The sequence below is a fragment of the Mustela nivalis genome, assembly GCF_964662115.1.
Source record: "Mustela nivalis genome assembly, chromosome: 16".
NCBI classification, from domain to species: Eukaryota; Metazoa; Chordata; class Mammalia; order Carnivora; family Mustelidae; genus Mustela; species Mustela nivalis.
In genome coordinates, this window is record NC_139035.1 from 67,987,747 (window position 1) to 68,015,207 (window position 27,461).

Sequence of the window (27,461 nt, forward strand, 5' to 3'; positions counted from 1 at the left end):
GGCGACGAGCTGCTCCCGGGAGCGCGGACAGGTGGGGGCCGCGGGGCCGGGGCCGGGGGGTGGGGGCCGGTTTCGGTGCGCTGCGGGATGCGGGGTGCGCGGTGAGGGGGCGCCTGCCCGCCCGGGCTGGTCAGCAGGACTTGGGGCCCGGCCTCTGCTCTGGGGCTGCCTCCCTTTCCCGGCCCAGCAGCCCACCTTCGGGCGTCAGGTGCTCGTGGGTCGCTGCCCCATCTTTACTCCTCGCAGCTCACTTTCTCTCTTGCCTCTTCCCCGTGCGCAGTGACTGTGCTGACACTTAAGCGTGAAGTGGCTTTGTGGCCAGCGTATCTGTGCTTTTATATTAAATAACAGCAAGTTACTTGGGCGGTGGCGGATGGCAGCTCTCCGGAGAGTGAAGACCAGTCTGTAAAGTCAGCGGCCTGAAGCCTGGAGTTTGGAACGCGGGTGCAAAGTTGCCCATTTTTCCAGCCAATCCAATCCCCAAATCACTCCAGTCTGGGTCGCACTACACCCTGGGTTTCCCTGACCTCTCTGCTGGGAAGGCTCAGGGGCTGTTTGAGGAAGCCAGCCTCCTCTCTCTGGCGGGAAGCACATGCAGGCCCCCACTCGCCGTGTCTCTGAGAGAGGAGGCCCTAGGGAGCTGGCCTGAATGGCCGTCCGTCCCGATTCTGCCCGGAGTGGCCCGCAGCTGGGCACACAGCTGGACGGAAGCTGCAGGACTCTTACAGGGAGGCCTAAGGGCCTCCGGCTTCACTCTTACCCCCGGGGCCCGTGGAGGAGGCCACAGGACCACAAGGCCTCTGAGTGAGCAAAGGTCAGGAAAGGGAGGGGTTCCTGGAGGCCACGTCAGCCACGGCTATGTGTGGGCTGGCATTAGTTAAGACAGGAAAACCGCATTCTGTCAGCTTTTCCACTTCGGGTTGTTCTGTCCCCGGTGACCCCACTGTGCCCTGCATCTCTAGGGCAGGCGCCCACCAGCAAGGGACCGGGCCTCAGCCACAGGCCTCCGAGCGTTCGGTGGCCCAGGATGGGTCAGCGTGCTCTCCCCACCACCCCCGCACCGCCACCCACCTGCCGTGGAGCCCTGTGGTCCACCCCCCCTCCACCACCGCCTCGGGGTATGCTTTCATCAGATTTCCTCCTTCCATTTAATGCAGACTCCCCCATCCCCTGAGACTTGGCCACAGGCCCTCAGAGGCTGAACTGGGAAGGAATCGGACTAGAACACATTCTACTCCAAACGGCACCTCCCTGCACACACTCCCCTCTGCGTGCTCCCTCCTCATCCCTGCACCGCCGGAGCCACATCCAGCGAGAACCCACAAACCCTAACACCTGGTCGCGCTGCTCTCCCAAGAGGCCCCTGGGAGCTGCCCACCAGAAAGGCCCCGCAGGCTGCCCAGTGCGCAGACTGCCCAACGAAAGAAGGGGCACGAAGCCTGGGGAGCAAAACTCCTTTTGGAAATTTTAAACCTGCTTCAGCTGAGCCCACAGACAACAGTGTGAATGCATAGAGGCTGAGTCAGGGATGGATGTGGCCTGAAATTGGGGCGAAGGACAGTCTGGGTCCTGGTCGTACGTGTACTTAATGTGACCAGAGTCAGCTTCGACTGGACATGCCTTGGGACGGGGAGCTCACCACCTCCAAAGACAGCTCGGACCTACAAGTACCTTCCTAATGTTGGTTAAAATTAAACTCCTAGTGGTTTATGACTTGGGTCTCAGCTGTTTTTTGCATCAACACAAAAGAAAGTCAAGCAACACAGGTTGGTAGCTAAACCATCCCCATCTGGGCAGATGTGGTCTTGGGCCTTGCTGGGGTGGGTTCTTAGTGGCGGGCAACCCTGTGGGTAAGCCGGCCTTAGGACATCTGGGAAATGGGAGAACTTGCAGAAAGCCCCTCGCAGAGAGCACAGTGCTTAGCACGGTGTGACCCCTGAGGGAAGCAGGCTGGTGTCCCGTCTTCCACTGGGGGCCCGAAATACCGAGAACCTGTCTAATCTTCTTGAAATAAATGGTCCCTGCTCCTTGGACAGGTCCTCCCAGGGCTCTGTTCCCATCAGACTGCTCTTTGCTCATCCTCCTTCCGGGTCATCTGTGTCCCCACTGAATCCAGTGACCCTCGTGTTAGGCAACCTCCCATCTTTTTTTAAAAGATTTTGTTTATTTGAGAGAGAGATTGAGCCAGGCAAGGGGAAGCAAAAGAGGGAGAAGCAGCCTCCACTGAGCAGGGAGCCTGATGCGGGGCTCAAACCCGGGACCCCAAGATCATGACCTGAGCTGAAGGCGGATGCTCGACCGACTGAGCCACCCAGGCGTCCCTTTATTCTTCCTTTAACGCAGTGTGAGAGCGGCCCGTGGGAAGGGCCCAGGCCCCCAGAACAGGCTCTCCGGGCTGGGAACTGTGGAGGGAGATCCAGGGTGGCACATCCCTGCTCAGGGCTTGCACTTTTGACAGCCCCGCTGCCTGGCGTGGCCCACCACGGGACAGGAGCCACGGGTGAGGTCAATGCCAGAAGGCTCTCGATGTCCAGATGCTCGTGTCCTGCTCCAGCTTTAGCGAGGGCTGGGGGTCTAGCCTGGGGGCCCACCTCTCTGCCTCGGCTCTTCCTTGGATAAATGCAATAGTTTATCCAGCCAACGGCCTGAGCACTGGGTGCTGAGCTCTCCTCCCCGGCTCTTGGGACCTTCCTTCCAGTTCGTCCTCCACCCGCTCTGTGTCCCTGAACTGGGCTTGCTACGTCTCGGCCACCCCCAGGAACATATCTATCCCCGCCCCCAAACACATGTGCGGCGCCTCCCAGGCCCCTCCCCTGAGCGGTGATGCTCTATTGTGAACATTTGCTACATTGTAATGATATTAATCACAACGAGTCCAGCCGCTCACAAGGCACTGTGTCAGGGTTAAATACACTCAGAAAATAAGACAGGGCTCCTTCCTCATGGAGAGTCTATGGGGAAAACTGATAGAAACCAATAAGCGATTGCAGGTCTCTCCTGCGTACTGCAAAGGAGTTAAACACAAGGTCGCAATGACCTTTTTTGGTAAGTAGTGGGGCTGGAGAGTGAGCCTACTCAGCTGGGACCTCCCTGCAAAGTCATTCCAGGGAGGGTGTGTGTCCACTGGCACCTGAGGAGCCATTTATGGACCATGGGGGTGAGCTTTCCAAGAGGAGGGAATGGTATGTGCAAAGGCCCTGGGCTGGCGAAGGCTGTAGAGTGTGGAGTCACCTGAAGGACAGGAAAAGGACCAGCATGAGGCTGCGGCAAGGCCTGGGCCACAGAGAGGGCGGGAGGCCCGTGGCGGTGGGGGTGGGGAACCGGGTGTGTTAAGGGGTTGTAGCCAAGGGCTCTGGGAGCTTCTGAAAATGCTTAGCTAGAAGATCTGGCTCATTCTAAGAGTGGCACCTCTAGGCAGAAAACCCGCTGGGGAAGAGGCCCCGGGGAGAAGAGCTCCTCGCAGCCGCAGCCCGGAGAGGAGGCAGGCGAGTGCTCCAGGACCTCCTGACTGTGTCACGGTGAATCACAGGCATTTTCTCATGTGCTGTCTCGGACTTCAAGTCTCCATTCAGAATCATCAGGCTGCCTCTAATTTCTCTCTGCTAGTCTGTGTTTGTCTTCTTTTTCTCAAGAGCTTTCTCAGTGCTAGCTTTTGGCAGCAAGGGACAGGAAATCCAAAATAATAGAAGTCTCTTTGTTATGCAGAAGAGGACTGGACAGGGTCAGTCAGAACCCGTGGCCGTGCTTCAGAGCATCAGGGACCCAGGCTCCTTCTCTCCTGTGGCCCTGCCAGCCTTGGGTCATGGTTCTTCCTCAGAGCTCAAGAAGGCTACAGGAGCTCCAGCCATCTCATCTACCGCCTACGCTGCCGGAGGGAGGAAGGGACCAAATCAGAGTGCTTTCTCTTTAAAGACGTTTCCTGGAAGTAACGTAGGTCATTTTCATTTGCCTTCACTGGTCAGTTGCCGGGATGGAAAATAGTCCGTGTTATGAACCACCGCTGCTCGTTCCTGGGTTCTTTTACTGCTGAAGACGGGGAGGAGGGCCGTTGGGCCATTAGTATCTTGAAACCGTCCACCAGCCCTGCCCCCAGGCCGCGCTCCGTCCAGCTCTATTCAGGCGCTGAGCCCTGCGGTTCTTATTCTGTGATATCTGTGTGTAGCGTCTCCTCCCTCCCGTCCCTGAGCAGAGCTCGGCCGCCGCAGGCGGGACTGTCAGAGTAAGTGCTGGGGCTTCAGACCGTACTCCCCCGGGTAGGTCCTGTTACCCTCAGAAACCTCTGCCGCTCCCCCTCGGAGATGAGTCCACACCCCCCGCGTCCGCCACAGGCAGTCCGGCCGTCGTCCACCTTGACGAAACCGGCGTGGTTCCGTTTCCTAACGTTAGTGACACTCGCAGCAGCACCTCGCGATGCTAAACACACGGCTCCTTGTGTGCGGGAGAGAAGGCGGCGGCCCCCGAGCCAGAAAGCTCAGACTCGCAGCCGGGCTTGACCGTGGCCCTCGCTGTGGGGCCACAGGCGAGGCACGTCCCCTCCGTTAACTAAGACAAGTGCCTGGGCCTGGAGCCGGATCCCGACAGGCGGGGTGGTTTCTGTCCCCGCTCTCATGCCTCCCACCTGCGGGTTGGAACTGCAGCGGCCCCCGCCCCAGAGGGTTATGAAGCGTGAAAGCTGGGGAGCCCAAAAATTCCAGGTCCCAGCGGCCCTGGGGGGGAGCAGAGTCCCCATTTCAGAGGTTAGGGCCTGGCAGCTCAACCAGGCTCCGTGCCCCGTCCTGTGCCCCGACGTGCGGGGTGGTGGAGACCTGGGACCTTGGGGTCCTGAGGGCCTGCTGCACGGCTCTTGGGTGTCCGTAAAATTAGGGGCTTGTCTGCTGTGACCACGTTGGGGCCAGGGGAGAAAGAGCAGAATGTGAGAGGTTCTTTCTCAGTTTGGGCTGTGAAGTGGCTTTGGAGTTTGGGTGAAGCCACCCTCTCTGGGACCTGGGCGAGGGGAGGCTGGTGCTCCTGGAACGCTGGTTCTCGTGGGAAGTCGCGTCCTGTTGGCAGGCCCGGGGAGCGTGGCCCGTCGCCTCGAGGGCCGCACGTCGGCTCGGGGCTGGGGTGTGCTGGAGACCGGCTGACATTTTTTGAGAACGTGTGTGTCAGAATTAATAGAGCAAACACTTACACTGTCGCACTTCCGGAGTTCATAAACGTGAGTGTAGTTAACCGGGTGGAGATTTATAATTATTTTGTCAAGCTTAACACACAAAACCGCCCCCACTTAGTTACCAGCATCCTTAATTTGTTTTGTTCCTGTTTATAATTTAAACCGTGGCTTTTATTTAGGGATAAATATGTCTTGAGGCTTTTCATTAGTTTAGAAATTAGACGGTACTGTCCCGAGGTTGCCAGACTGTTCCTGTGGCCGCCCCAGGCCAGCTTCAGGGCTACGGGGCTGGGGGGGGACGGAGACCCCCTTCACAGGTGCGGGCTCCTCACAGCCGGCAGCCTGTTCGAGGCCGGCTGGAAGCTTCCGTAGTGCTCTCTCTGGCCCGGAAGGAAGGACGGGCCCAGGGCCCTGCCGGGCCTTGCTCACCACCGTGTCCTCGTGCGAGGTTCTCACTCTGTGGCTCTCCCCGGGCAGGAGGTGGGTGTGCAAGAGAGCGCCCCGCGGGAGGAGAGGAAGGAAGTACAGCTGTCCCTCTGTCACAGCTGGGGCCGGCTCCTGGGTCCGCCTGACCTCCCTCCGGGTCCCTTGGTGGCTGGGCAGCCACAACCTGGCCCTCCCTGACCCACTTGGGACTCCAAGGCTCCAGAGCCCAAGGCCACTCCAGCTAACAAGTGAACAAACCTGTGTTTGGGTGACAAGGAGGACAGTGCCGACCCTCGTTTGGGGACAGTTGTGTCTCCCGGAGAGTCTGTGGAGGGTCGGGCCATCGCCCAGGGTGCGTGAATTAGAATCGCTGGCCAGGTAGACACAGAAGCCGGTGGGGGGTGGGGGTTTGGCCACAGGAACCATCCCCATCAGTAGCCCCGGGATCTGATCCCAAAATAACCAGATAGAGGAGGCCTCCCGTCTCCTTGTGGTCTCTGCTCGGTCCCAGCGAGGCAGCTTCTCCTGCTGCTGGCTCCGCGGGCGCCCGCCTCCGCGCTGCGTCCAGAGCAGGGTCAGAGGTGGGTTGGAGTTTCCCGGCTGGTTTGTTGCCCGGCAACGCAGGAGGAGCGGCTTTTGTGATCCTGTGCCCGGGCAAGGAGCGGGGCTGGGCGCCGGGAGGAAGGAGCCAGGGCCTTGGGGCCTCACTGGGTGTGGGGAGGAGTGGGGGAGAGTGGCCGGGGCTGGCCTGAGGCTCAGCCTCTCCCGCCTTCCTGCAGGAAGCTGCTACGTTCAAGGGTGGAAGGTGTCGGAGAGGCCAGAGCCGCTCCAGGCCGCGCTGCAGCTCCGGGGCAGGGTGGGGGGCGCAGGATCAAGGCCACCCCACTGCGTTGACCCCCTTACGGGATGCCAAAGGCCACCTGTCCCTGAAAACACCTGGCATCCGATGTGCGCTCTGTGCCCGGCTGCAAGCTCCCCAGAGCCTGGGCAGGAGGAGGTTGCGGGGGGCAGAGTGTGATCAAAGACCCCCCGACCGTAGAGCCGGAAGGGGCTGTGCAGCTCGCTCAGCTGCGTTCTCCCGTGTGACGGATGAGGACACCCGGGCCCAGAGGAGAGAAGTGAGCTGCCCAGAGCCCACAGAGAATCTGGGCCCCAGCCGGGGGTCTTTCTCCTAGGGCCGACCACGGGCACACGTGGCAGGTGCCCCGGGCGGAAGGAGGCAGCGGGTGGCGAGGGTCCCCGGGCCCCCTCGCCCCTTCCAGCCCCCAGCTCTTCACCTGAAAGGAGTGAGGTTCGCCATGGGGGAGGGGACCCCAGGCCTTTGTGACTCGCAGGGACAGAGACGACCCAACAGGCAAAGCGTCTCTTGCCCAGGTCCTTCCCGTGAGCCCCTGTCTCTCCCTTCCTGAGACAGTCCTGGGGCTCTGGGCTAACGGGCCCCAGCAGAAGCCCATTCCGTGACATCTGTCACCGAGACTGCCGGGAGTCCGCGTCTTCCCTATGTGGCCCGTTAGCGGCGGGGCCAGGGGCCGCAGCTCTCTGTCCCGTGTGCACGTGGACCGAGGCGGCGCCCTCACAGCCTGCAGCCCGGGGCCGAGGCCCCCTCAGTTCACAGAAGAGCAGACGGACGACCCGAGGGTCGTCCCCTCTGTTGCTGTGGGAGGGGAGGTGGGGCCCGCCCGGAGTCGGGTGCGTGCCCGCTGACTCCACTCCTCCAGTCCACATGATTTCTGATGTGTTCCAGGACTTTCCATCTAATCGTGTCAGCCGAGGTCTGGGTGGTTTGGCTGAGGCACAGATGGGCTTGGACCGGCCCCTGAGACCCAGCCTCCCTCAGACTGGTCACTCTTGCAGCCAGAGCCCACCTCCAGAAGTCCAAGCACATGTGCCACTGGCGTGCCCTGTCTAGTGGAAAGAGGTTAGAGACAGCCACACTGCACGCGTCAGCAGCGGCGGTCTGGAGAGTCCTGCAGCTCTGCCCCCTCCCCCTCTGGGTACCGGCTCTTCTCCATGGCAGGGGAGGCCGTCCAGGCAGAGCTCCCACGCCCTGCCCGGAAGCCCCACAGCTCTGGGCATCAGCAACAAGGCAACTTCTTCCCAGGGCACTTCTTCATGCTCTTCCTCTTTATCCTTGGTCCCCTGGTGGGCCCCACCTCGCCTTCCACCGTAACACTGCCCAGGCAAGACAGCAGCTCTGCGCCCTCCTCAACAGTTGCTCGCCTGGGGAGCTGCCTGCCTTTAATTCTCTTTGGGAAGCATAACTGAGAGGAGAAACACACCCTTTCTTTTGAGGCTCCAACCAGGACCACCGCCTACACAGCATTGCCCTTCAGGGGGCAGCGTTCACATCGAAGTCTCCATGAGTGGCACTCCTGGAATTGCCCAGTGTGCAACCTGTCCTGCTGAACAGGGCAGCCCTGGCTCTGGCTTGCTCCCTCATGAGGCCGGCTCATTGCGATACAGATCCAGGATCAGGTACCCACAAAAGGCTGAATCTCTCTGGTCTCTCCGGTCAACCTCTCTGGGCCTTCACTGCCTTCAAGGCCTGACACGGTTGAGGATGGGGCTGCGGAGTCAGCCCGAGCCCAGCTCACTCTTCGGCTCTGCCGTGGTAGGTGTTTGATTCTGTGCAAGTTCCCTGATACGACTGACCCTGAGTTTCCAATTCAAGAAAACAGGAAATGACGTTAGGAATCTCGTTATTGGGAAGATTCACCGAGATAACGCTCGTAAAGGTTGGCCCGTGTTGCCCCTGGCCGGCAGCTGACAAGCAGTCGTGATTCTTATTGTCCTGTAACGCAGAGCTACATCTCCAGCCCTCCCCACCGCACAGAGAGGGTCCCAGAAATAAACGGAGATGAGAAACCGACCGTCTCCACGGTCTTGGAGGAAGCGCTTTACAAGAGTCCGCGCCACTGGGATTCCTGTCTCTGTACGTGAAGAACTAAGAGCTTCCCAGTCAGTGACTGATGGTGGTTGGTCGTCGGGAAGAGCCTCAGCCAGGAGCAAAACAGCTCGCGTGTGGCGGACCGGGTGGGCGGTGCCGAATGAAAACCAGGGGCAGCGCCGGCCAGAGGGAAAGCAGAGCCCGGAGAGGGGCGGGCGGTGAGACCGGGTTTCGCCTGGGCTGACGCGGGGCCAAGCAGAAGGGCGAGCCCGGAGAAGGCATCAGACCCCGTGGTGGGAGAGGACACGGAGGCACGGAGAGAGAGGGGGAGGGAGAAGGGGGCGCAGCAGAGGCTCCAGAAGGAACAGTGGATCTGGGGTGGGGGTGGGGAGGCTGGGGTGGGGGCACGGGGGACCCGCCACGCAGGCCCGAGGGGCTCACGGCTCACGGGCTCCGCTCATGGGACCCCGGGCGGGTGGCTTGGAGAGCACCTCTTCATCCGCCTGCCTCTCCTCCACCTGAGGGTCCCCTCCCTGCCTCCCCCTGCTCTTCCTGACTCGGGCATGCCCTGTTCTCAGAGAGTCCCTGCCAGGTGCTGCGGGCCGCTCCTGGGCACGCCTGTCTCAAGTGAACTTGGCCTTTTTTGCTGTTGTGCTGCCTGGCGTCAGCCTCTGTCCCGGGACAGTGCGGTCCATGAGGCAGCGGCCACGCCCGCGCGTCGCCCGGCTGGTCACAGCTGCCCACTGCAGGGGTGCGTCCGGCCAGCCCCAGACCCGCGCCGCCCGAGCCGGGCCACGACGGACTCTCAGCAGCCCCCGGGAGGGGCTCATGTCACAGACGAAAGGACAGAGGTGCGGAGGGGCCCGCGGCGTTGCCGGGGGACAGCTCACAGCCGGCGGGACGGGGGGACGGGGTCGCGCCCCGTGTCCTCTCCCGCGCCACCTCCAAATGCCTCGGGAGAAACGCTTCCCGTGCTACAGCACTTCTCCAAACACGCCGTTTTTCTTCGTTTTCATGCATTTTTATGAAACATTTCCAAATCGGGAAACATGGAAATATTTTTTAATAAGAAGAAAGCCAACATCGCGCAGAGACACTGACTCAGCCGGGTTTGCCGGGCGAGCCATCCGGAGCTCCATCTCGGAGCCGCTCGGAGAGGTCGCGGCGCTCCTCTCGGTGATGAACGTGGCCTGTGCGGTGAGGGCGCCGCCGTCCGCCGGAGAAGCCGGGAAACTTCTCAGCAGAAGAAAGGGAGGCAGAGCCCAGGAAGAGGGCAGTGCCCACCGAGAGGAGCTGAACTCGGCGTCCCTGCTCAGGGGTCCCCTCACAACCTGTTGAGAGAGGCACCCAGAGGTGGGATGCCAGCCCCCCCCTGGCCTGCGTCTTCCACATTTGACAAAAACCTGCAGAGAAAACCGCCAGGGGAGAGGTGCGTGTCCACATATCTGCAAGGAAAGTCCACACCAAGCTACGTCGACAGAAGGGCAAGGGGCCACGTCCGCTGGGTGGGGAGTCGCAGCTGGCTGGTTGGCGACATCGTGCTTTTTGGTTGGGGGGGTGGTTCTCCCCTTTCAAAACTAACTGGAGACCCTGCACCCACGCCGGCAGATCTTGGGGCTGGAAGTAAGAGATTAGACTTGCCTTGGAAAGATCAGGGGCTATTGCCTTGATTACCAGGCAGAAGGAAGCATCACTCCTTTCCTAAATTCAAAGCCTGCTCTTCAGAACTAGGCCACTGGCTCTCACGACAAAGCTGAGGTCACAGCGCTCACCCCGGCCTGGCATCCCAGCTGGTGGCCGAGCCGGCAGCCTGGGTCCCCGAGGCCGTTCATCTCACACTTCAAGATGTGTGTAGGGGAAATTGTTTTTAAGAAAAATGTGAGTTCACCTGCAGCCCAGCACGCGGCCCTCCAGCCACTCACCGCCCGGCTGACCCCCACGTCGGGTTCTCCCACCCCATTAGTGGCTCCCAGAACCCCCTCGGGACTCCAGACTCGGCAGCGATTCCCCCGAAGCTGGGATCACACCCCCAGCCTTCTGAGGGCGTGCGCGGCTAGCGGAGGGGACTGGAGGCCTGGACAAAGGCAGGGGCAGGGCCAGGAGTGAAACCCAGGACTCACAAGAGCCCCTGGTGGGAGCCAGAGGGCCTGGCCCCTCCCACAGGGCCTGAGCAGGTGCCCATCGCCTCGCCCCACCCGCCCCTGCTCACTGCCACTGGAGCTCTTCTCTGGGACACTGCTGTGACCACTCACTCTCCTGTGCTTGCCATGGCTTCAGGATAGAGTTGGGGCAAGAGGCCTGGGCCTGCTGGCCTGTGATGACGACACGGGATCCTTTATTCATTCACTCAACCAACTGATTGAGCTCTGGAAACACAGCAGCAAACCAAGTACGAGCCAGGCTGATGTTCTAATGGGGGCCGGACAGTCAGTAAACACAGAACTAGCCCAGAGCTGTTGGGGTGGGGGGGCGCCTTGGCGGGAGGGATGGCCAGGAGGGTCTCTGGGTAAGAGCGGTGCAGGCGGGATGGGGGGCGAGTTCCAGGGGAGGGTCTGTTTGGAGGAGCCCGAGTGGGGAGGTCCCAGGGGAGGAGCCCGAGTGGGAGGGGCGAAGAGGCGGTGGTACTCGCGGGGAGGCAGAGTCCCACCGGGTGTGTGTCCATCTGAGGTTGGCCAAGCCCTTCCGCCCTGATTGCTCCCCACAGCCTCCTTACCCGGTCAGGGGAGACAGGACCCTCCGCGTCCCTAAAGAGGAAACGCTCCGAGACAGTGAAGTGCTTTGTTCCAGGTCGCAGACCCGTTAGAACTGGGAGGGCAGGCGTTGGCTCCCCGTGCGCGCTGGCTCTGCTGCGGCAAGGCCGGGCTTGCACGAGGTGGTGGGGGTCGCCGACCGCCGCTCCGCTCAGCCAGCCCCAGCCGTGCCTCTGGGCCTGTGGCGCAGTTCTCCCCTTTTACCGACAGCAAAACTGAGGACAAGGTCATGCAGATACTAAGGGGCAAACCCAGATTCAAGCCTACACAGTCTGGCCCTCCAGCCCCTGCATTCCGACCATGACGCCAAACAGCCTGGGCTGTCCCACACCGTGCAGGCAGGGCGTGGACAGGGCCAACACCAGGCGGGCCGGGGTTAGAGGCAAAGAGCTCACTGTGGCTGGGAGGGGCAGGCGAGGTTTGAGCTGGGTCTTGAAGCATCCCTTAGAAGGGTCAGTGAGGACAGGGCCCGGCATGGTGGGAGCAAGGAAAGGGGTTTGCCCAAGGTGAGCATGTGGCAGAAAGGGCTGAACAGGGGGCCAGAAAAAGGATCCAAGAAGGATAGTCAGACAGGAGGAAACCAGGACAGCCGGCTCCCGGCAGTGCCAAAGGAGTGGGGCTCTGGGAAGGGAGGCAGCCGTGGTATCAAAGCCCACCAGGAGGTCTAGGTGAGGATCCAAGGGGTCCCTATTACTGGGATTTTTGTTGCAGAACTTAAGTACAGGATCCACAGCTCTGGGGGCGGCTCCGACTGTGTGAAGCTGGACCATGAATGGAAGGTGAGGACAAGGTAGTACACTTGGCTCGATCCCTGAAAGTCTCCAGCAAACAAACCAGACCCAGGATGAATGGCCATGAAATCACCAAGATCCATGTGGAAAGTCAGTTCTCTTTAATGGTGAGAACGGACTCCAAGTCCAAGGAACCCGGCAGCCAACAGAACTTTACCTGCCGAAGAGAGATTCGCTGAAACGTGCTTCGCTGAATTTCTGAAGCAAGCATCGCTTTCCCGTGGGGACAGGAAAAGCAACAAGCGGGCCACAGTCATTCCACAGATACTTACTGAGCACCTGTTCCGCTTTAGGCTCTGGGAAGGTGTGCAGAAAAGGCTACAGAGGGGAGTATGAAGGAACCACAGGGGCTGACGCGCAGGCTGATGGAACAGAAGAGAGAGCCCCGAAATTGTGTCACTTCTGTGTAAAATCCACATGGCAGGGGTGGGCGTGGGGGTGGGGGGACACTGCTCTTCGTACGGGCCAAGGATGACTGGCTACCTGCTCGAGGGGCAGGAAGGCATAGCCCTACCTCACACCGTACACAAAATTACTTAAAGACTTAAGTGTGAAAGGCAACATTTAGAAACATTTGAAAGTCTCGTATCCGCAGGCAGGCAAGTGTTTCTCTAAAAATAATACGTCACTGGTTACGAGTGACCAGGATGATGAATTCAGCCGCAGAAGAACTTAGAACGTCTATTCATCACATATACTACAAAGAAAATAAAAAGACAGGCACAAAATGGAAAAAGAATTTTCAACACAAAAACTGACAAAGTTCTTATCTAGAGTATAAAAAGGACTCTTAGAACCAATAAGAAAAAGAGACAAAAACAAAGCAAAGGAAAAATGGACAAAAGTCAGGAACGGTACTTCCGAGAAGAGAAGCAGTGCCCACCTGGGCGGGAAGGCCGCGGGGAGCGTGAGCTCGGGGACACGGAGCCCGGGCGGAGGAGAGAGCGCCGCGGACCCTTCCGCGGGCGGCCGGCGCGGGAGCTCGGTTGGCCTCGCGTCTTCGTGTCTGTGCTTCATAAATGAATTTTACGTGATGTGCATTTTTGTTTTTTTCTCTTCGGCTTGGTTTTACTTCGGCTGTCACAGAGGTTCCTCGAGGTCGCGCTGCAGGGTCTGGGCTCTGTGCATTCCTCCCCCTCGCCCCTCTCCAGAGGGGGTTCTCCTCAGCCTCCTGCTCAGTGCGGCCCCTGGTGACCTCCCTGTGTCTAAGTGACACGCGTGTGCTGCTGGTTTTCAAAACTTGTTTTGGTGCCATCGGTCGCTCCCCATGTGGGAGGTGCGGATGTGGCCCCCCTGCCCGCCCCTACCCCCAGGCCTCCTGCCGCTGCCGCCAGCCTTCCCTAACCCCGCTGGCCGTCACCTCCCACCACCGTGTGCCCGACTCCGTTCAAGCTGTGCCTTCCAGAGAGCGGGACGCCTGTCCTGCAGATCTCGTTTGCTCCTGGCGAAGCGCCGCGTCAGCGCACGTGCTCAGCGCCTTTCGTGCGTTTGTCCCTAATTCAGCTCCACGCGCTGGCCGTGGTCCGGCCTGTTCTCAGGACTTTCAGGCATATTCAATTTTCTATCAATTTTGTCTTCTTGGAGAAAGGTCCCCCAGGTCCTCTGACCTGCTCGAGCCTGGCACTTGGCCGACATCCAAGGACCCCTGGGTCCCCATCTCCTTGGGCTCCTGTACCCCTGGGCCACTGCTCCTCTAGGCCCCTCCCCCTGGGCCCTCCCCCTCCCTGGGTCCCTCACCTGCTCTCCCTCCCCGCTGGCTCAGGAAGCCCCGCAGCACCTCTCCTTCCCCCTGGTGTTCTGAAATTTCACCACGATGTGCCTCAGTGTGAGTCTTTTCATCCACTGCACTGGGGACAGGGGGCCCTTGATCTAGAAACTTATGTCCTTTAGTTCTGGAGATTTTTGTTAATGATTTCTTTAATGTTACTTCTCTCTTCCTCCTCCTCTTTTCCAGTTCTCTTTCTGAAACCATTATCATTCGAATTGGTAGATGGGTTTGGTGATACGCTCATGTTTTCTTCTCTGCCTTTTGGGAGACCCCTCCACTGACCCCCCCCAGTCCTTCCAGAAAGACCCCGTTGTCCAGCGCCACCTCGCATCTCCTGGGGCCAGTGTTGTCTCTCTCGCAGTGTTGGTTCTGGACAGGGTCACGCCATGCGCTGCTCCCTACCAACGTCTGCACGGGATCTGGGACCCCAAGTCTTCCAAGTGTCGCATGATCACCTGTCCCTATCATTTGTTTCGTAATATTAAAAAATGAAAAATGAGAAATTAACAACTATAATAACTATCCTCAAAAAGAAAGACACCTTTTCCTCCCTGGTCCTTAAAGAAAAAGATGGTTCTCTGAAAAATTGTCTGTTGAAGAAAATGGCATGACGCGAACGTGTGATTTGTGGCACGTGGAAACCACTGTAAAGTTGTCAGTAGTTTTGGAAACAGCTTCTCCTCTCTGGCCCGTCGCCTCCCGCGCAGTGAGCCTCAAGCCTCTCTCCCCATGATGGGGACAGTGGGTGTCTTCGTGCCCACCCCCCAGAGGGGACAGCCCTCGGGTCTGAGAAGTGAGCAGTGAGGAGCGTCCCCGAGAACCGCTTTTGTCCCCGCGCTCACGATGACCGCCGGTGAGGTTGTGCGTGTGAACGAGAGAGAGGTTCCCGGAAAGGGATTCCGAGCGATGAAACAGTGAATGGGGCGTCAGGTGACAACAAGACGCCTGCCTGTTGCGGACGCCCCCTCTGAGCTCTTCTTTCTTTCTCTCGGAGGCCGCTCACGTGGGGCCGCTGAGCCCCAGGGACACGAGGTTAAGCCTCGGGTTTGCGAGGAGAGGGACACTGTGCGGACCGTGCGCAGCAGGACCAGGAACGCGGGCAGAGACAGGCTACGGATTCGTCCCGGAGCCGTGGTCGGCGGCCGCCTGGGTCCCCTGCGGCTCCCCGTCGCTTCTCGGGCACCTGCAGACGTTGCAGCAGGTCCGTGTGGGGCCCGCCCACCATCACCACTGCTGCAGGCGGCTGGGACGAGCCTTCCCCGATACCCAGTGCCCCGTGTCCCTGCTGTGTCACGAATCGGCTCCGTCCTCCCCGTATCAGGCAGCTCTGCAAGCGCGGACGCCTGTTCGCTCCCCGGTCGGCACCCGCCTCCTCCGTCTCTCGGTAGATGCTTCCTGGACGGAGGCACCTGCCCTCGGCAGCGACTGGACGGCCCGCGTGCTGGGGCGGGCTCTGGGCGGGCGGCGGGGCGCTGCGCAGGTGAGGCCCCGGGGGCCAGTCCTAGCAGCAGATGAGTTTGGTCACTTATCGCAGGCTGGAGCCCCTTGAAGGGGAACTGGGGCTTGAAGCCGGGTGAGCAGAGCCAACGGCCACAGGCTCACGTCCTCTCTGTCCTGTGCCCCAACCTTGCCGTCCGCAGACCTGACGGGAGACGTCTTCAGGACGAGCCGGTGACCCACATTTGTGTCTGTGTTGCGGGCTTGCCGCGTGGGGCTTCTCTACGTGCGCCCCCACAGTCTGCCTGCCCTGAGTCTGGCCGCGTCACAGACCCCGAAGCCCACCCCTCCCCCGGAGGATTCCACACGGCAGCTCGGTGCAGGCGCCAGAGTGGGGGTCTGCCTCCGCGCCCTCCCCGCCCCAGAGCAGCCCACAGGAACGGAAGGGACGGGCCGAGGGGCGGGGAGGCTGGCCCCTGGCACGGGAGCAGCACCAGCCGGCACCACTCCTGCGGGGCGCGGCAGGCACACACAGGAGGAGGCGGCAGCCAACCAGGGGAGGGCAGGTGGGCGTCCTGGAGACCAGGGCGTGCGTGCCCCGCGCGGACGGCTTCGAGGCTAATGTGCACATCTCTGCTTGCTGGTCCAGGCGTCGGGCTGGGGCTGGACATCCCGTCACCGGTGCTCGCCCTGGAGTCGGTGCGGGCTGGTGGGTGACAAAGGCTGTCACCTGCGCCTTCCACCTGCTTCGCACCTGCTGCCTCCCCTCTGTGTGGGGTCAGGCAGATCCTGCTAGCAAACGTTCAGAGAAGGGATCCACCTTCACCTGCCCTGCCGCCCCGGGGCCAGCCCCGCCCACCTGCCACACGCAGGCCCAGCCCCTGCGGTCCCTCTGTCTGAGACCCCACCTCCCAGCTGCCGGGCAACCAGCCTCTGTCTAGCCTGCCCAGCCTGCGGCTCGCATCGAGGGCACTGCCCTTTCCTGCTGGAGAGGCGCCTTGCCCACCCGCTTCTGTGCATGTCTGCCTCCTCGCCAGCCCTCCCCGAGCTCCGAGCCCCAGGGGCAGGGGCTGTATCTGGACGGCAGCAGGGTCCCTGCACGGCAGCACTGGCACGGAGCCTGGCACTCAACGGGCTGGGTGTCTGGGGTGAGGGGAGCAGCGAAAGGACACCCCGGGCTGTGAACGGGGCAATACCGTTCCAGTGGGTGCCTCCCCAGGCGGGCAGCCCAGAGCCCCGTCCAGCTCCACAGGGAGAAGCCAGCACCCCCACAGACGGCCCAAGAGCCCCCACGGCGACAGCCTCCCTCTCCGCCCTGGGCAGGTGCGCCTTCTCTGGGATCCCTCAGCATTCTTACAGGAAACTGCTAGACGTGTTGGGGATTTATTTTTTACATTCTCCCTGTTCTGGGGCCTGTGATTTCTGATCAGTCACGTCTACGCACACTCAGGCGGTCGCTAGGAAAAGAACTTTATTCCCGCATGATTTCATCCAGAGCTGTTTGAGCAGCGCTGAGAGGGCGTCTGCAGCACGGAGCACCTCTGGGGCAAGCTGGCAGTGGGCGGGGGGCCCGGGCTGCGTCAGGCACTGGGTGGGCAGAGTCGTGGCGCCTTCAGTCCCCGGCGCCCGCCATCTCCACCTTGGCACAGACCTGTTTCGTTCCCAGTCCGGGTGCGCCTGCAGCCGTTACCCCGGGGCCTGCGGTTCCATCCACTGAGCCCTGTCTCTCCCTCGGCAGGTACCATGACCAGCAGGACGTGACCAGTAACTTCCTGGGCGCCATGTGGCTCATCTCCATCACATTCCTGTCCATCGGCTATGGGGACATGGTACCCCACACATACTGCGGGAAAGGCGTCTGTCTTCTCACCGGCATCATGGTGAGTGCCTCCCCCCTCCCAGCTCCCCCCCAGGCGCCCCCCCAGCTCCCCCTTCCCCCGGCTCCCGCTCCCAGGGAGCTGCACAGAGCAGAGCCTTCCTGGCAGCTCAGGGGGTCTGCCGGCAGGTTCCGCACGCTCGCGCTGCGCGGTGGGGAGGGCAGGTCCGCCTTCCGTTCCTAAAACAGGGACCCTCCCCCGTTCTGGATAGTTAATGGCCTCTGCAGGGCCCCCCAAAACAGGCTGGGCAACACTGGCCTGCCTGACCCTGCACCCCCACCTGTGTAAGCTCCCCACAGTAAGCCTCAGGGCTTGCACTGGCCTGTCCCCCTCCTGCCCTAGGGCCCCACAGACTTAGGTCTGAGAAAGCTAAGCTGGACGTCCCGGCGGGGGTGCTGGGCAGGGCCCTGGGCCTGGAGCCGCTGGTAGAGCAGGGACGAAGGCCTGCCCTGTGCTCCCGACGGGCTGCCTGGCGGTGAGGGTGAGCACCAACGCCGTCTCCAGCGAGGAGCCACGGGCCGCCGCGCCTACCGCTTCTCCTGCGCCGACCCGATGACGCGAGGCTGGGCCTTGCTGTCTGTAGGGCAGCCACCCCCTGGGGACCCCGAGGCCCAGAGGAGAACGTCCGCGGTGAAGCCAGGGGTGGCTGGGGTGGGGTGTGGGGGCGCACGGGCCCTCCGCTCAGCTCTAGGTGCCCTGTGGGTGTCACAGTCCCCCCAGGGGAGCCCCTCCACAACCCGCACACTTGGGTGAAAGTCTTTGCTGTTGGTGCCTCTCAGGTTTTCCCCTGGGGAGGGAGCCGTTCCTTTCCGCAGCAAAAAGGGCACTAAATTCTACCTGGGGGGGCTTGCCCCCCGCCCCACCCCTGCAGCCCGGGGCCCTTTTGGCACTGACCTCAGGGACAAGGCCGGAGTGTGGGCCCCTCAGAGCAGAGGAGGCCCTAGGGTCGGGGCCAGAGCAGGAGGGCCCAGCCCTGCCGGGACACAGCTGTGCCGGCTGCCCCCTGACGGCCCCCCACGAAGCCAGCGGGCTGGGTGCAGCAGCCGAGCGGTGGGCGGGGGGCCGGGACGTCCTGGGTGAGTGGAAGGCCCCAGCACGAAGGCTTCCGTCCATCCGGAGCGTCAGGAGCGGCCCGTCTGCCAGGGCTCCAGCAGCCACCGGGATCCCGGCAATGACCCCTCCAGAAAGTCGTGAAATGCTGCCCCAAGGCCAAAGTCCGCCTGTCTCAGCGGCTCCCGGACAGGCTCTGTGGCTGGGGCAGCCGGAGAGCAGATGAGCCCCGCGGAGAGCACGACCCCTTGGCTGCCAGCTGCACCCCTGGTGTCTGCCCCGTCTCTGGGCTCTGGGCCTGTGGCAGGCGGGACCAGCCCCACCCCTGCTCCCTGGGGGCGGCCCAGCACGGGGTTTGCTCCCCCCGTGGTGGCCGTGGCCCGGGCTGTTCTCCCGGCCTGAGCTGTGGCCACCGCGAGAGGGTGCACCCTCCCGCGCTAAGAACACAGCACAGGCCCTTCATCTTCTCTTTTGCCTAAAATGCGCACCTCACCTCTCCGTGTTCAGGGGCCGCGTGTTCACTGCCCGTGTTTCCCCCACAGCCGGTGCACGACCCCCTCGGGGCGGCCCCAGTGAGGAACCTGGTGGCGTGTCTTCCTCCCTCATCTCTCTCTCTCTCTTTCTTTCAAGATTTTATCTGTTTCTTTGACAGAGAGAGGCACAGTGAGAGGGAGCACAAGCAGGGGGAGTGGGAGAGGGAGAAGCCGGCTTCCCGCCGAGCAGGGAGCCGGATGCGGGGCTCGATCCCAGGACCCCAGGTCCGGGACTTGAGCTGAAGGCAGCGCCCCTGGTGGCATTTTTCTCACAAACGCGGCTCTTCTCGCTGAGTCATTCTTGCCTGGGTTTCGGGGAGCTGCCCTCCCCCCGCCCCCTCCCCCGCCTCCCGCCGCCCCTCCGAAGCTCACAGCCAAGCCCGCACTCCAGGTAGGGCTCCCCGTGCGGTTGCCATGGACACCGCGGCCGGCTCGGCGGCCCGCGGGGAGGGAGGGATCTGTGTGCGGGGCTGTAAATAGTCTTAATCATGGTTTTCTCTGGCAGCCCCAGAAACGGTGTAATTATCAACCATTAGGCAGGGTTTGTGATCGTCTGAGCAACTTGACATTGTTGGCCCAGACCTGGTGTGTCCGAGGGGTTTCGGCCACAGAAGCTGATGGGTCAAAACACGCATCTTTCCCTGAAGAATGTCATGACGGCGACAGAGAAAGCTGCCGATATTCAGCCTCCAGAGCCAGACGTGGCCACACCCTTCGGCCGGCCACGGAGGTTTTCCTGCTCCGCATCTGGGGGCTCATGGGGTCTCCAGGACCGCCTGCTGGGAGCCCCATGTCAGGAAGGCTGAGCCGCACTCGCTCTACGGACCCTCCCTGCGCTGGGGACAAACAGACAGAGCTGCGGGCTGTGTGCGGGGGACCCGCTGCCCCCCACCGCAGCCTCGGGAGAGATGCTCCCTGGGCCACAAAGGGAACGTGGGGGCAGGTTCTGAGTCACTGTTTGGAGGCTCAGCAGGACGTGTCCTTCCAGGCAGGGTGAGAGACCAGCTTCTCCCTGAAACACCTGCTTTCAGACCAGTCCTCACGTGGAGCCTGTGGGAGAAACAGAATCCTGCGTGAAACCCAGGCTTCCGTCTGCAACTCGGCCCCATCTCGGAGGCTGGAGAGGAGGGAGGACTGGTGGGGAGGACCCCGCCCGTCCTGGCCAGAGGAGACCCAGGAGCCCAGCTGCTGTGGCTGTGACTCAGGACTGGGCCCATTTGAAGGCAAAAGTCCGAGTCATGGAAGTCACGCCAGCAGCTGCTCACCCTCCTCTGTCCGCGCCAAGGCCTTTGTGCCCGGCTCCTACAGCCTCCCCAGGCCGGGACGCACCCTCCCCACGGGGGTCCCTGCGACCCCGGGGAACGCAGGTGACCAACAGACCACTTACAAGAGGGCGCAGGAGGAGGGGCCGGCTCCAGTAACGTGCCCAGCAGAGAGCCAAAATGGACATGACCTTCTTTTTTTCTTTTTTGAAGACTTATTTATTTATTTTAGTGAGAGGGAAGCAGAGAGTCTCGAGCCGACTCCCCGGGGAGCGCGGAGCCCGGCCCGGCGGGGCTCGGTCTCGCCCCCTGAGATCAGGACCTGAGCCGAAATCAAGCTGTTCAACCAGCGGAGCCGCCAGGCGCCCCTGGACCGCTACCCTCTGACTCAGCTCCTGCTTCCCTGTTCCTCCTGGCTCAGCCGCGCCCCGGCTCCAGCCCGGCTGGAGTGTCCCAGCTGGTGTCTGCTCCCGCTGGCTCCCTGTACCTCCCTGCTCCTGTGTCCCCGTCTCTCTCACACACCGTGCAGAGGACCCGCAATCTGACCGCGGCCGCTCACCGCTTGCTGGAGGTTGCCCGGGTCTGACCCCCTCTTCGCAAGGAAATGACCAAGTGAGGCTTCATTAGGGGCGACTTCTCAAATTACATCCAGCTGATGGATTTTCTAAAAGAAAAATGAAGTTGAGAGTATTCCTTGTATCTGTTCAGGTTAGACTTTACGGTTAAGAACCCAGTGCCCCCCAGAGAATTAGCCACGAGGGAGTCTTGGCATCTTTAAGTCGAAAGAAATTGAAAACATAATCCTGTCCACCTCCTGTCTCCATGCAGAAATTTATCTTAGTCGTACAAAATAGGTGGTTCCTTCGTTAAAACACTGGCTTCCAGCTAGAGGCCCCCTGCACTCGCCGGCTGGGCTGGGAGCCACGGCGGGGGCCGGGGACCCTCTCCCAGACCCTGGAGGTCCAGGCTGGCGCGTGGCTGCTCGTTTGGTGGGATCCCCCGTGCGGCGTGACGAGGGGGCTCCTCCTTGGCGCCTCTGCCCCCCCGGCTTGTAGGGGCAACTGAAGTGAGCTCTGCTTTCCCGGCCCCAGGGGAGGCGAAGGAGACGCCTCATTTTTAACCGGACGATGCGTCCTACAATGCGTCCCTCTGTCCGGAGAGGGACCGTCCTCTGTCTGGTTGAGGGGAGTGGAGTGCTCGCCTTCCCCCCGGAACAGGGCCTCTAAGCCACGTGCTGCTTTCGGAGGCCTACGTGACAGCTACGGCCCAGGCTGCCCAGTGTCCCCGTGCAGATCTCCTGAGAGTTGGGCATGGTTTTCCGCAAGACACAGATGCCAGGAAGCACAGCCGTCCCCGAGCAAGCAAGGAGGCCGAGGGCCGAGAGGGGCTGCCGCCACAGACGCTTTCCAGCTCGCTGTGCGGGCGGTGGGTGGGGGACCCCAGGACCGGGAAGCGGGCGATCATTCGGAGGGCGCGCCCCCTTCAGCCAGAGCCCCACATGGCCAGCCAGCCCCGCCTGTGGCCACCCGCTCTCCTCCAGGGCAGAGCGTTTGAAAACATGCGTCTGGGTGGGTCGCTAAGCCCTTCTGGTAGACTGATGCCAGGTAGGCTGAGGTCTGGTTGGCTGACGTCTGCGAGGCCAATGGCCGGAAATGTCGTGGACGGAGCCCTTGCGTCCCGGGACCTCCAGGGGCTAAGTCAGGCTCACGGTAACCACAGTCCGAGTTTGGCCTCTAGACGGTCAGACTTTCCTCTCTTCCCATGAGGGCGAGCAGAGCAGTCCCGGCCAGTGTGCGGGGCTGAGCAGGGGCAGGGCAGGGGCAAGGCCAGGGGCGAGGCATGGCCGTGGTGGGGCAGGGACGAAGTAGGGGCAGAGCAAGGTGAGGTCAGGGGCACAGCAGGAGGAGGCAGGGAGAGGGCAGAGGCGGGGCAGGGGCGAGGCAGGGGTGACACAGGGCAGGACTGACTGCTGCCCCTGCAAAGGGCTGAGTGTGGGGGAGACCTCTGGGCCCTGAGCTCGCAGGCAGTGGGGTCCAGGGCGTGTGCTCGGCTCATATCTGGAGGCCGTCAGGCTAGTGCCCTGAGGGCCCGCGGAGGGGTTTCTGTGGGACCCCGTGTGCCCCGCAGAATGAGAACATGGCGGGGGGACATCCTGAGGGCTGCGGCAGGCTCCCCCGAGCCAGGGTCTGGGCAGGAGCTGTGTGTTCCCACAGTGTCTGCGGCGAGTATCCTGGAAGGTCCCTGGGTCACAGCCAAGTGCAGAGCAAGCCCCATCCCAGAGCTCGCACACCCACGCCAACCCTGTTCCTGGGGCTGCGGTGTGGTGCGGTGTGGGGTACAGTGTTGGCTGCATGGCTGGAGCTCTGTCACCGGACTCTGGTATCAGCACGGCCTTCTGTCTTCCCGGCCCCCTTCTCTGGGGCCGGTGGTGGGCTTGGACGAGCAGGCCAGAGCCGGGGCTTGGTGTCGGGATCCTTTGCCCCCGCACAGCCTTGCCCGTGAACGTCTGCTGTTTTCCATTCCCCTAACCCTAAGTCCCCACCCACCCCCGCCACTAGCCGCTGCGGGGCTAGCCGAAGAGGGGGGTCAGCCCGGAGGCTCAGCTGGGAGCAGGGCAGGCTCCTCCTCGGCACGGCTGTCAGGGCCCGACCCGCCGAGACCCCAAGCACCCCCACGCTCCTGGAAGCCCACGGCGGGCCTGCGGCGGGCGGGGGGCGCGGTCCTCCGCCTGCAGCCGCGCCCTCACGAGCTCTCCCCGCTTCTGCCCCCGACAGGGTGCGGGCTGCACCGCCCTGGTGGTGGCCGTGGTGGCCCGCAAGCTGGAGCTCACGAAGGCCGAGAAGCACGTGCACAACTTCATGATGGACACGCAGCTCACCAAGCGGGTAAGTGGCACGCGCACCTCGTCGGGGCCTCTGGCCGTGGGGCAGGAGACGGGTCAGGGCCGCGCCTCTCAACGGGGCCGGGGCCCAGACCCCTGCGAACGGGTCTCCTTCTGGACTGCGTCTCCCACCAAATCACCGCACGGTTTGGGCCACCTGACAAGTGGAATCACACGTCTGGTGGCCTGTCCACCGCCTCCCCTGATGGCCGGAAACCAGTCACCCGGCGGGAGACGGCATTAGGAAGGGCCGTGGACTCTTGTCTTTCTTTTGTTTGTTTTTTAAGTGTATTTATTTAACTCCTCTCTACATCGAATGTGGGGCTCCAACTTGTGACCCCGAGATAAAGCGTCTCGTCCTCTGACTGAGCCGGCCGGGACCGAGGGAGAGCGAAAAAGTGTTAAAAACGATATTGTATCTAAATCCAATTTTTTTTTTTTTAAGTCTTTAAAGACGCTCATCCCAGCAGAGCCCCTGTTTCTAAATGACGTTCATTGAAGTGTCCTCTGGTCCCCCTTGGGGGCTTCCGGGCAAAGCTTCTCCCTTGTGGTTGAGGACGCACAGGAGCAGGGTCGGGAGCTGAAAGTCTGCCACGGCTGGACTGTCCGAGAAGGGACGGAAACCGGTCCTTCCAGGGCAACAGCCGGACGAGCAGGGTAGGGGCCGTTCCGTAATGACTGGGCCGATGGAGGATTCTCTAGAGCTGCAGGCCGGACAGAGGTCAGCTAGCGGATGTCGTGCAAAACTCCTCTTTCTGAGACGAGCGTCGGAGCCCGTGCGGGGGCTGGGCCGCTGCGGCCCGTCCTCCAGGCTCAGGACTGGAGTGTGAGGGGCCCCGGAGCGAGCAGGAGCCGGTCTGGGATTTGAACGTCAGACAGGACACCGTGTGCGGCCGCCGCAGCCGGGAAAGCATCAGCAGCAGCGGAGTCGGAGGCTGAGCGAGAAGGGAGGCCTGGAGGCCAGCGCCATGGCCTCAGCCTCTGCGCTTCTCAGCAGAGCTCTCCGCGGGGCTGCGTGTCGGGTCTTCGGTTCCACGGATCGGATCCCTCAAGGGGGCTCCCAGCTGTGCAGAGTCCCGGGCCCCAGCTGACGTCCAGCCTGGTCCAGCCTGGTCGGCGGGCAGGCGCGTGCCCGGGGCGCGGCGAGTCGGAGGTACAGCAGGAGCAAATGTCACATCCAGATGGCCCTGCGAGGGGCTGTTCCCGTGGCTTCCTGGGTGGGCCTCACGGAAGCCGGAAGCCGGTGGCCCAGCGGTTCCCTTCGGCCCCACAATACGCACATGCTCGGCTCCGCGTGGAGCAAGTTACCAGCCTGACTGGCCTCACCGTGCAGGGGTGACGGCGGGGAGGCAGGGGTGTCAGCGGCCGCTTGTGCCCGCGGCACCTTCCTCAGAGCAGGGAGCCAGTGGCGGGGTCGCGCCTTCTGGTCGGCTTCAGGATATCGGCGCTGCCGCGGTACCTCGTGCCGCCGGTGGTCCCTCCGTGTGTCGCCCCGCGGGCCGGACAGAGAGGGAGCCCAGCCAAGGAGAGCGCGCTCCCCCGCGGCGGGAAAGTGGACAGTCTGCCTGCGCCGGACTGCGGAAGGACTGTGCCGTGGTCGCTGATTCTTGTCCTTCAGGAGTAATTCTGTAAATCCTCCTCAAGGCCACTCAGTTTTGAAAAGTAGGGCTGAAAACCAAACAACACGTACGCGGGGCCCGTCCACCAGCGCCAGGCGCCTTTGAACTGAACCCGTCTCACTTTCCTGAGGACTCTTCAGTCCACTAAATGTCCCTTTAATGTCTAGAATCTTCTCCCGGGGAGGAGCCGGCACCGCGAAGGGGCGGCTGCCGCAGAGCCAGGGTTCTTGGAGCCGGCGGCACCGGCCGGCCTGAGGCTTCCAGAGGCTCCTCGCCGAAACCCTGCTGGAAGGAAGGTGCCGGTGAACTTGGCAAGCCCTGGCATCCGCTCCCCGGGGCTGGCGGTGGCCCGGACGTAATCAGAAACCTTCTCGAGGGCAGGCCACCGTGCGTCCCACAGATAAGAGCCACCTATTACGAAAACACAGGCAAACCAAATTCTTCAAACACCTAAGCAAACAGAGAGAGAGAAGAGCTGTGACTTATTAGTCCTAAAAATACGCAGACGGTTCTAGCTTACGTGTCCTGCCAGGTTTGCTGTCCCAGCACCAGCCTCACGGTGGCCCCGAGAGTCACTCTTGTGTGGGCGAGGAGGGGGCAGGGCCGGCTGGGGGCACCGGGGAGGAGCTCAGGTCCTGGTTCTCCCGAGCCCACGGCCTTCTCGCCACTTGTGTAGCTGGTCGACTCGGCAGCAGTGAGATCCGGACTTAGTGCGACCAGACCTTCCCGTGGTGACCTCCCAGGGTCAGGGCCACTGCCATTCCCAGACTATCATTTCTGGCTGCCCTCTGGGCTGGTAGCTAGCAGGTAAAGGCCGCACGGAGAGGCTGTGAGAAGGGTTCCAGCTCCCTGCTTTCCCCCACATGAGCTGCGTGCGCCCGGGTCTCCGTTTTATGGAACTAACCACGCTCATCATCAGATCACCCCCTGGACACCACCCTCTGCTCTGGGGACACCCAGATGGGCACCAGGCGGTTCTTGCCCTCAGAGCCCACCCGCTCTTCTAACCAGCAGGCAGGCTGCCCACGAACGCGTGGCTTCCGCTGCGGCACAGACGGGACATGTTCTGTTCGCCGTGTCGACTGTCCCCGCGGGACCTCGGGCAGGGCCACAGGTGCGCCGCTGGCCGAACACTGCGTGCCCTTCCCGTTGCCGTGGGGTTTCCTGAATGTTACCGATGTGCATTTCCCCACAAGGTCAATGAGTAGGACCAAAACCAAACTCCTGCCTTCCCTTTGCTCGTTGCTTCTCCTCACGCTCCTGGTCTCCAGGCCTGGACAGCACCTGGACTCTTCTCTGCCCTGGGCGCCGGGGCCGAGCAGCTCCCCGGCCTGCTTCCACCTCGCCGAGGCCGTTCCCACACGCCGGCTGCTCCAGGCCCGCTGCCCGGCACACGGCTCTGTCCCTGGTGTCACTGCCTCCCCCTTCCTGAGCCTCCCTGACCCCAGTCGTCCTGCTCTTTGCTTCCCTGCGGGCCCCTCTGAGGCTCCCAGACTCCGCGATGAGCAAGTCACCACCCTATTCAGGACCTTAGTAACCCCCGGACCGACCGATTCACGCTAAAGGAACCTTTTCTTTGGTGACGAGCAGATGCAGAAGTTTTATCGCTATCCTGCTGAAGTGCCCTTTCTTCCAGCCGGATAATCCAACGGTTTTCTCCTCACGGGTCTTCTCTTAAGAATTTATCAAGCAGTTGACAGATCAGCTATCCGTACTAACGCCCGGAAAGGGCCTGTAAAACACCTCGGTCACAGCGCCCTGTCCCAGACAGGTTTGGGACAGGCTGACTTTACGGAGAGGCCTGCGGACACCGCTGCTGGGCCAGAAGGCTCGCAGCCGGACCCCAGCGGGGGCGGCCGGCACGTGGCCTCCAGCCCCAACCCCCTGGGTTTTCCAGAGCAGTGGGCTCCTGGGCACTGGTGTGGGGGTTGGGGTCCCAGGCCTGTGGGGGCGAAGAGCCCGTTGGCCGGCTCACCCGCACAGCACCGTGCCGATAGCAGTGCACAGCGGAGCACCGGCGGTCACCCTGCGCAGGGCCAGGAGCCCCGAACCCCACGTCCCACGGCAGAAGCACTGCCTTCCTGCCCTCCTCACTCCCGGCCCCAAGCTGCCGCCAGCCACGGGGCCCAGCCCAGTTCTGAGCCGGAGAGCAGCAAGCAGAGAAGCCTGAGAAGGGGCACAGGACAGGGCTGGACGGGCCAGGGAGAAGGGGGGAGCGGGGAGGGGAAGGGAGGCCGCGGGAGGTCTCTGGGGTCAAGGCGAGCGCACAGAGCAAGGCCCCTGCCCAGTCCTGTCCCTCACCAACGCCTTCAGTCGAGTGTTGAAGGACTGACCCGCAGGTTCTCGGACACGACGCTCAGCTTTCGGGTCACCTAAACCCGATCCAGGGCTCCTTGAACCCACTTTTGTCACCCGCTTGCCAGGCCTGATCTGCGTCCTCTCCCCTCCCCGGCCTCACCCCAGGGAGCTTTCTTCCCTGGAGCTTCATGGGGAGGTGTCCCTGAGGTTTCTGGAAGCGTCTCGTGTCCTCCTGCAGCAGGAGGGTGGCCTGAGTCAGCAGCTCAGGGGACAGAGCACTTTCTCCGGTGGCGGTGGGCGCGGGGAGGGCACCGTGGCGCTGCCAGGAGTGGAAGAGCCCGTGGCCAGTCTCTGTGCGCAGAGGGTCCCCGTGCGGTCACTGCTGTGAGCTGTCGCTTCCCCCGAAGCTCTCGGTCATGATACTACCTGACCCCAGAGGCCGCGGACGGCCTGGCCGGGCGGTGAGCCCCGAGAGCCGAGTACCCCCGCCTCCGAGCGGGGTCTGCGTGCTCGGTGCTCCTGGCTGTGGGAAGGAGCGAGGAAGTGCCTGAGTCTCCGGGAGCCGAGTGGCTGGACGGGAGGGGGCGCAGCCCCGTGTGCGGGTTCTCTGGGGGCTGATGAGGCGCTGCACGTGGCCTGGGGCGCCGTGAGCGCTCCGTGTGGGCGGCCGCTACCACCACTCGTGCCGCCTCCCTGCGCCGGGCCCAGCCTTGCGTGAAGGTTCACAAGC

At 62.4% G+C, this 27,461-nt stretch overlaps 1 protein-coding gene across 3 annotated transcripts in view; it reads left to right on the top strand.

Moving 5' to 3' along the window:
• The window catches only part of KCNN3 (potassium calcium-activated channel subfamily N member 3), a 114,962-nt gene that overhangs the window by 78,416 nt on the left and 9,085 nt on the right, over positions 1-27,461 (top strand). For 2 of the 3 annotated variants that reach the window (XM_082703574.1, XM_082703573.1), the window contains exons 4-5: positions 16,950-17,091; positions 22,708-22,818. In XM_082703574.1, the coding sequence (XP_082559700.1) occupies positions 16,950-17,091; positions 22,708-22,818 (253 nt within the window). Of the gene's footprint in view, positions 1-16,877; positions 17,092-22,707; positions 22,819-27,461 lie in introns of all 3 variants that reach the window. The other variant, XM_082703575.1, reaches the window with a different exon arrangement.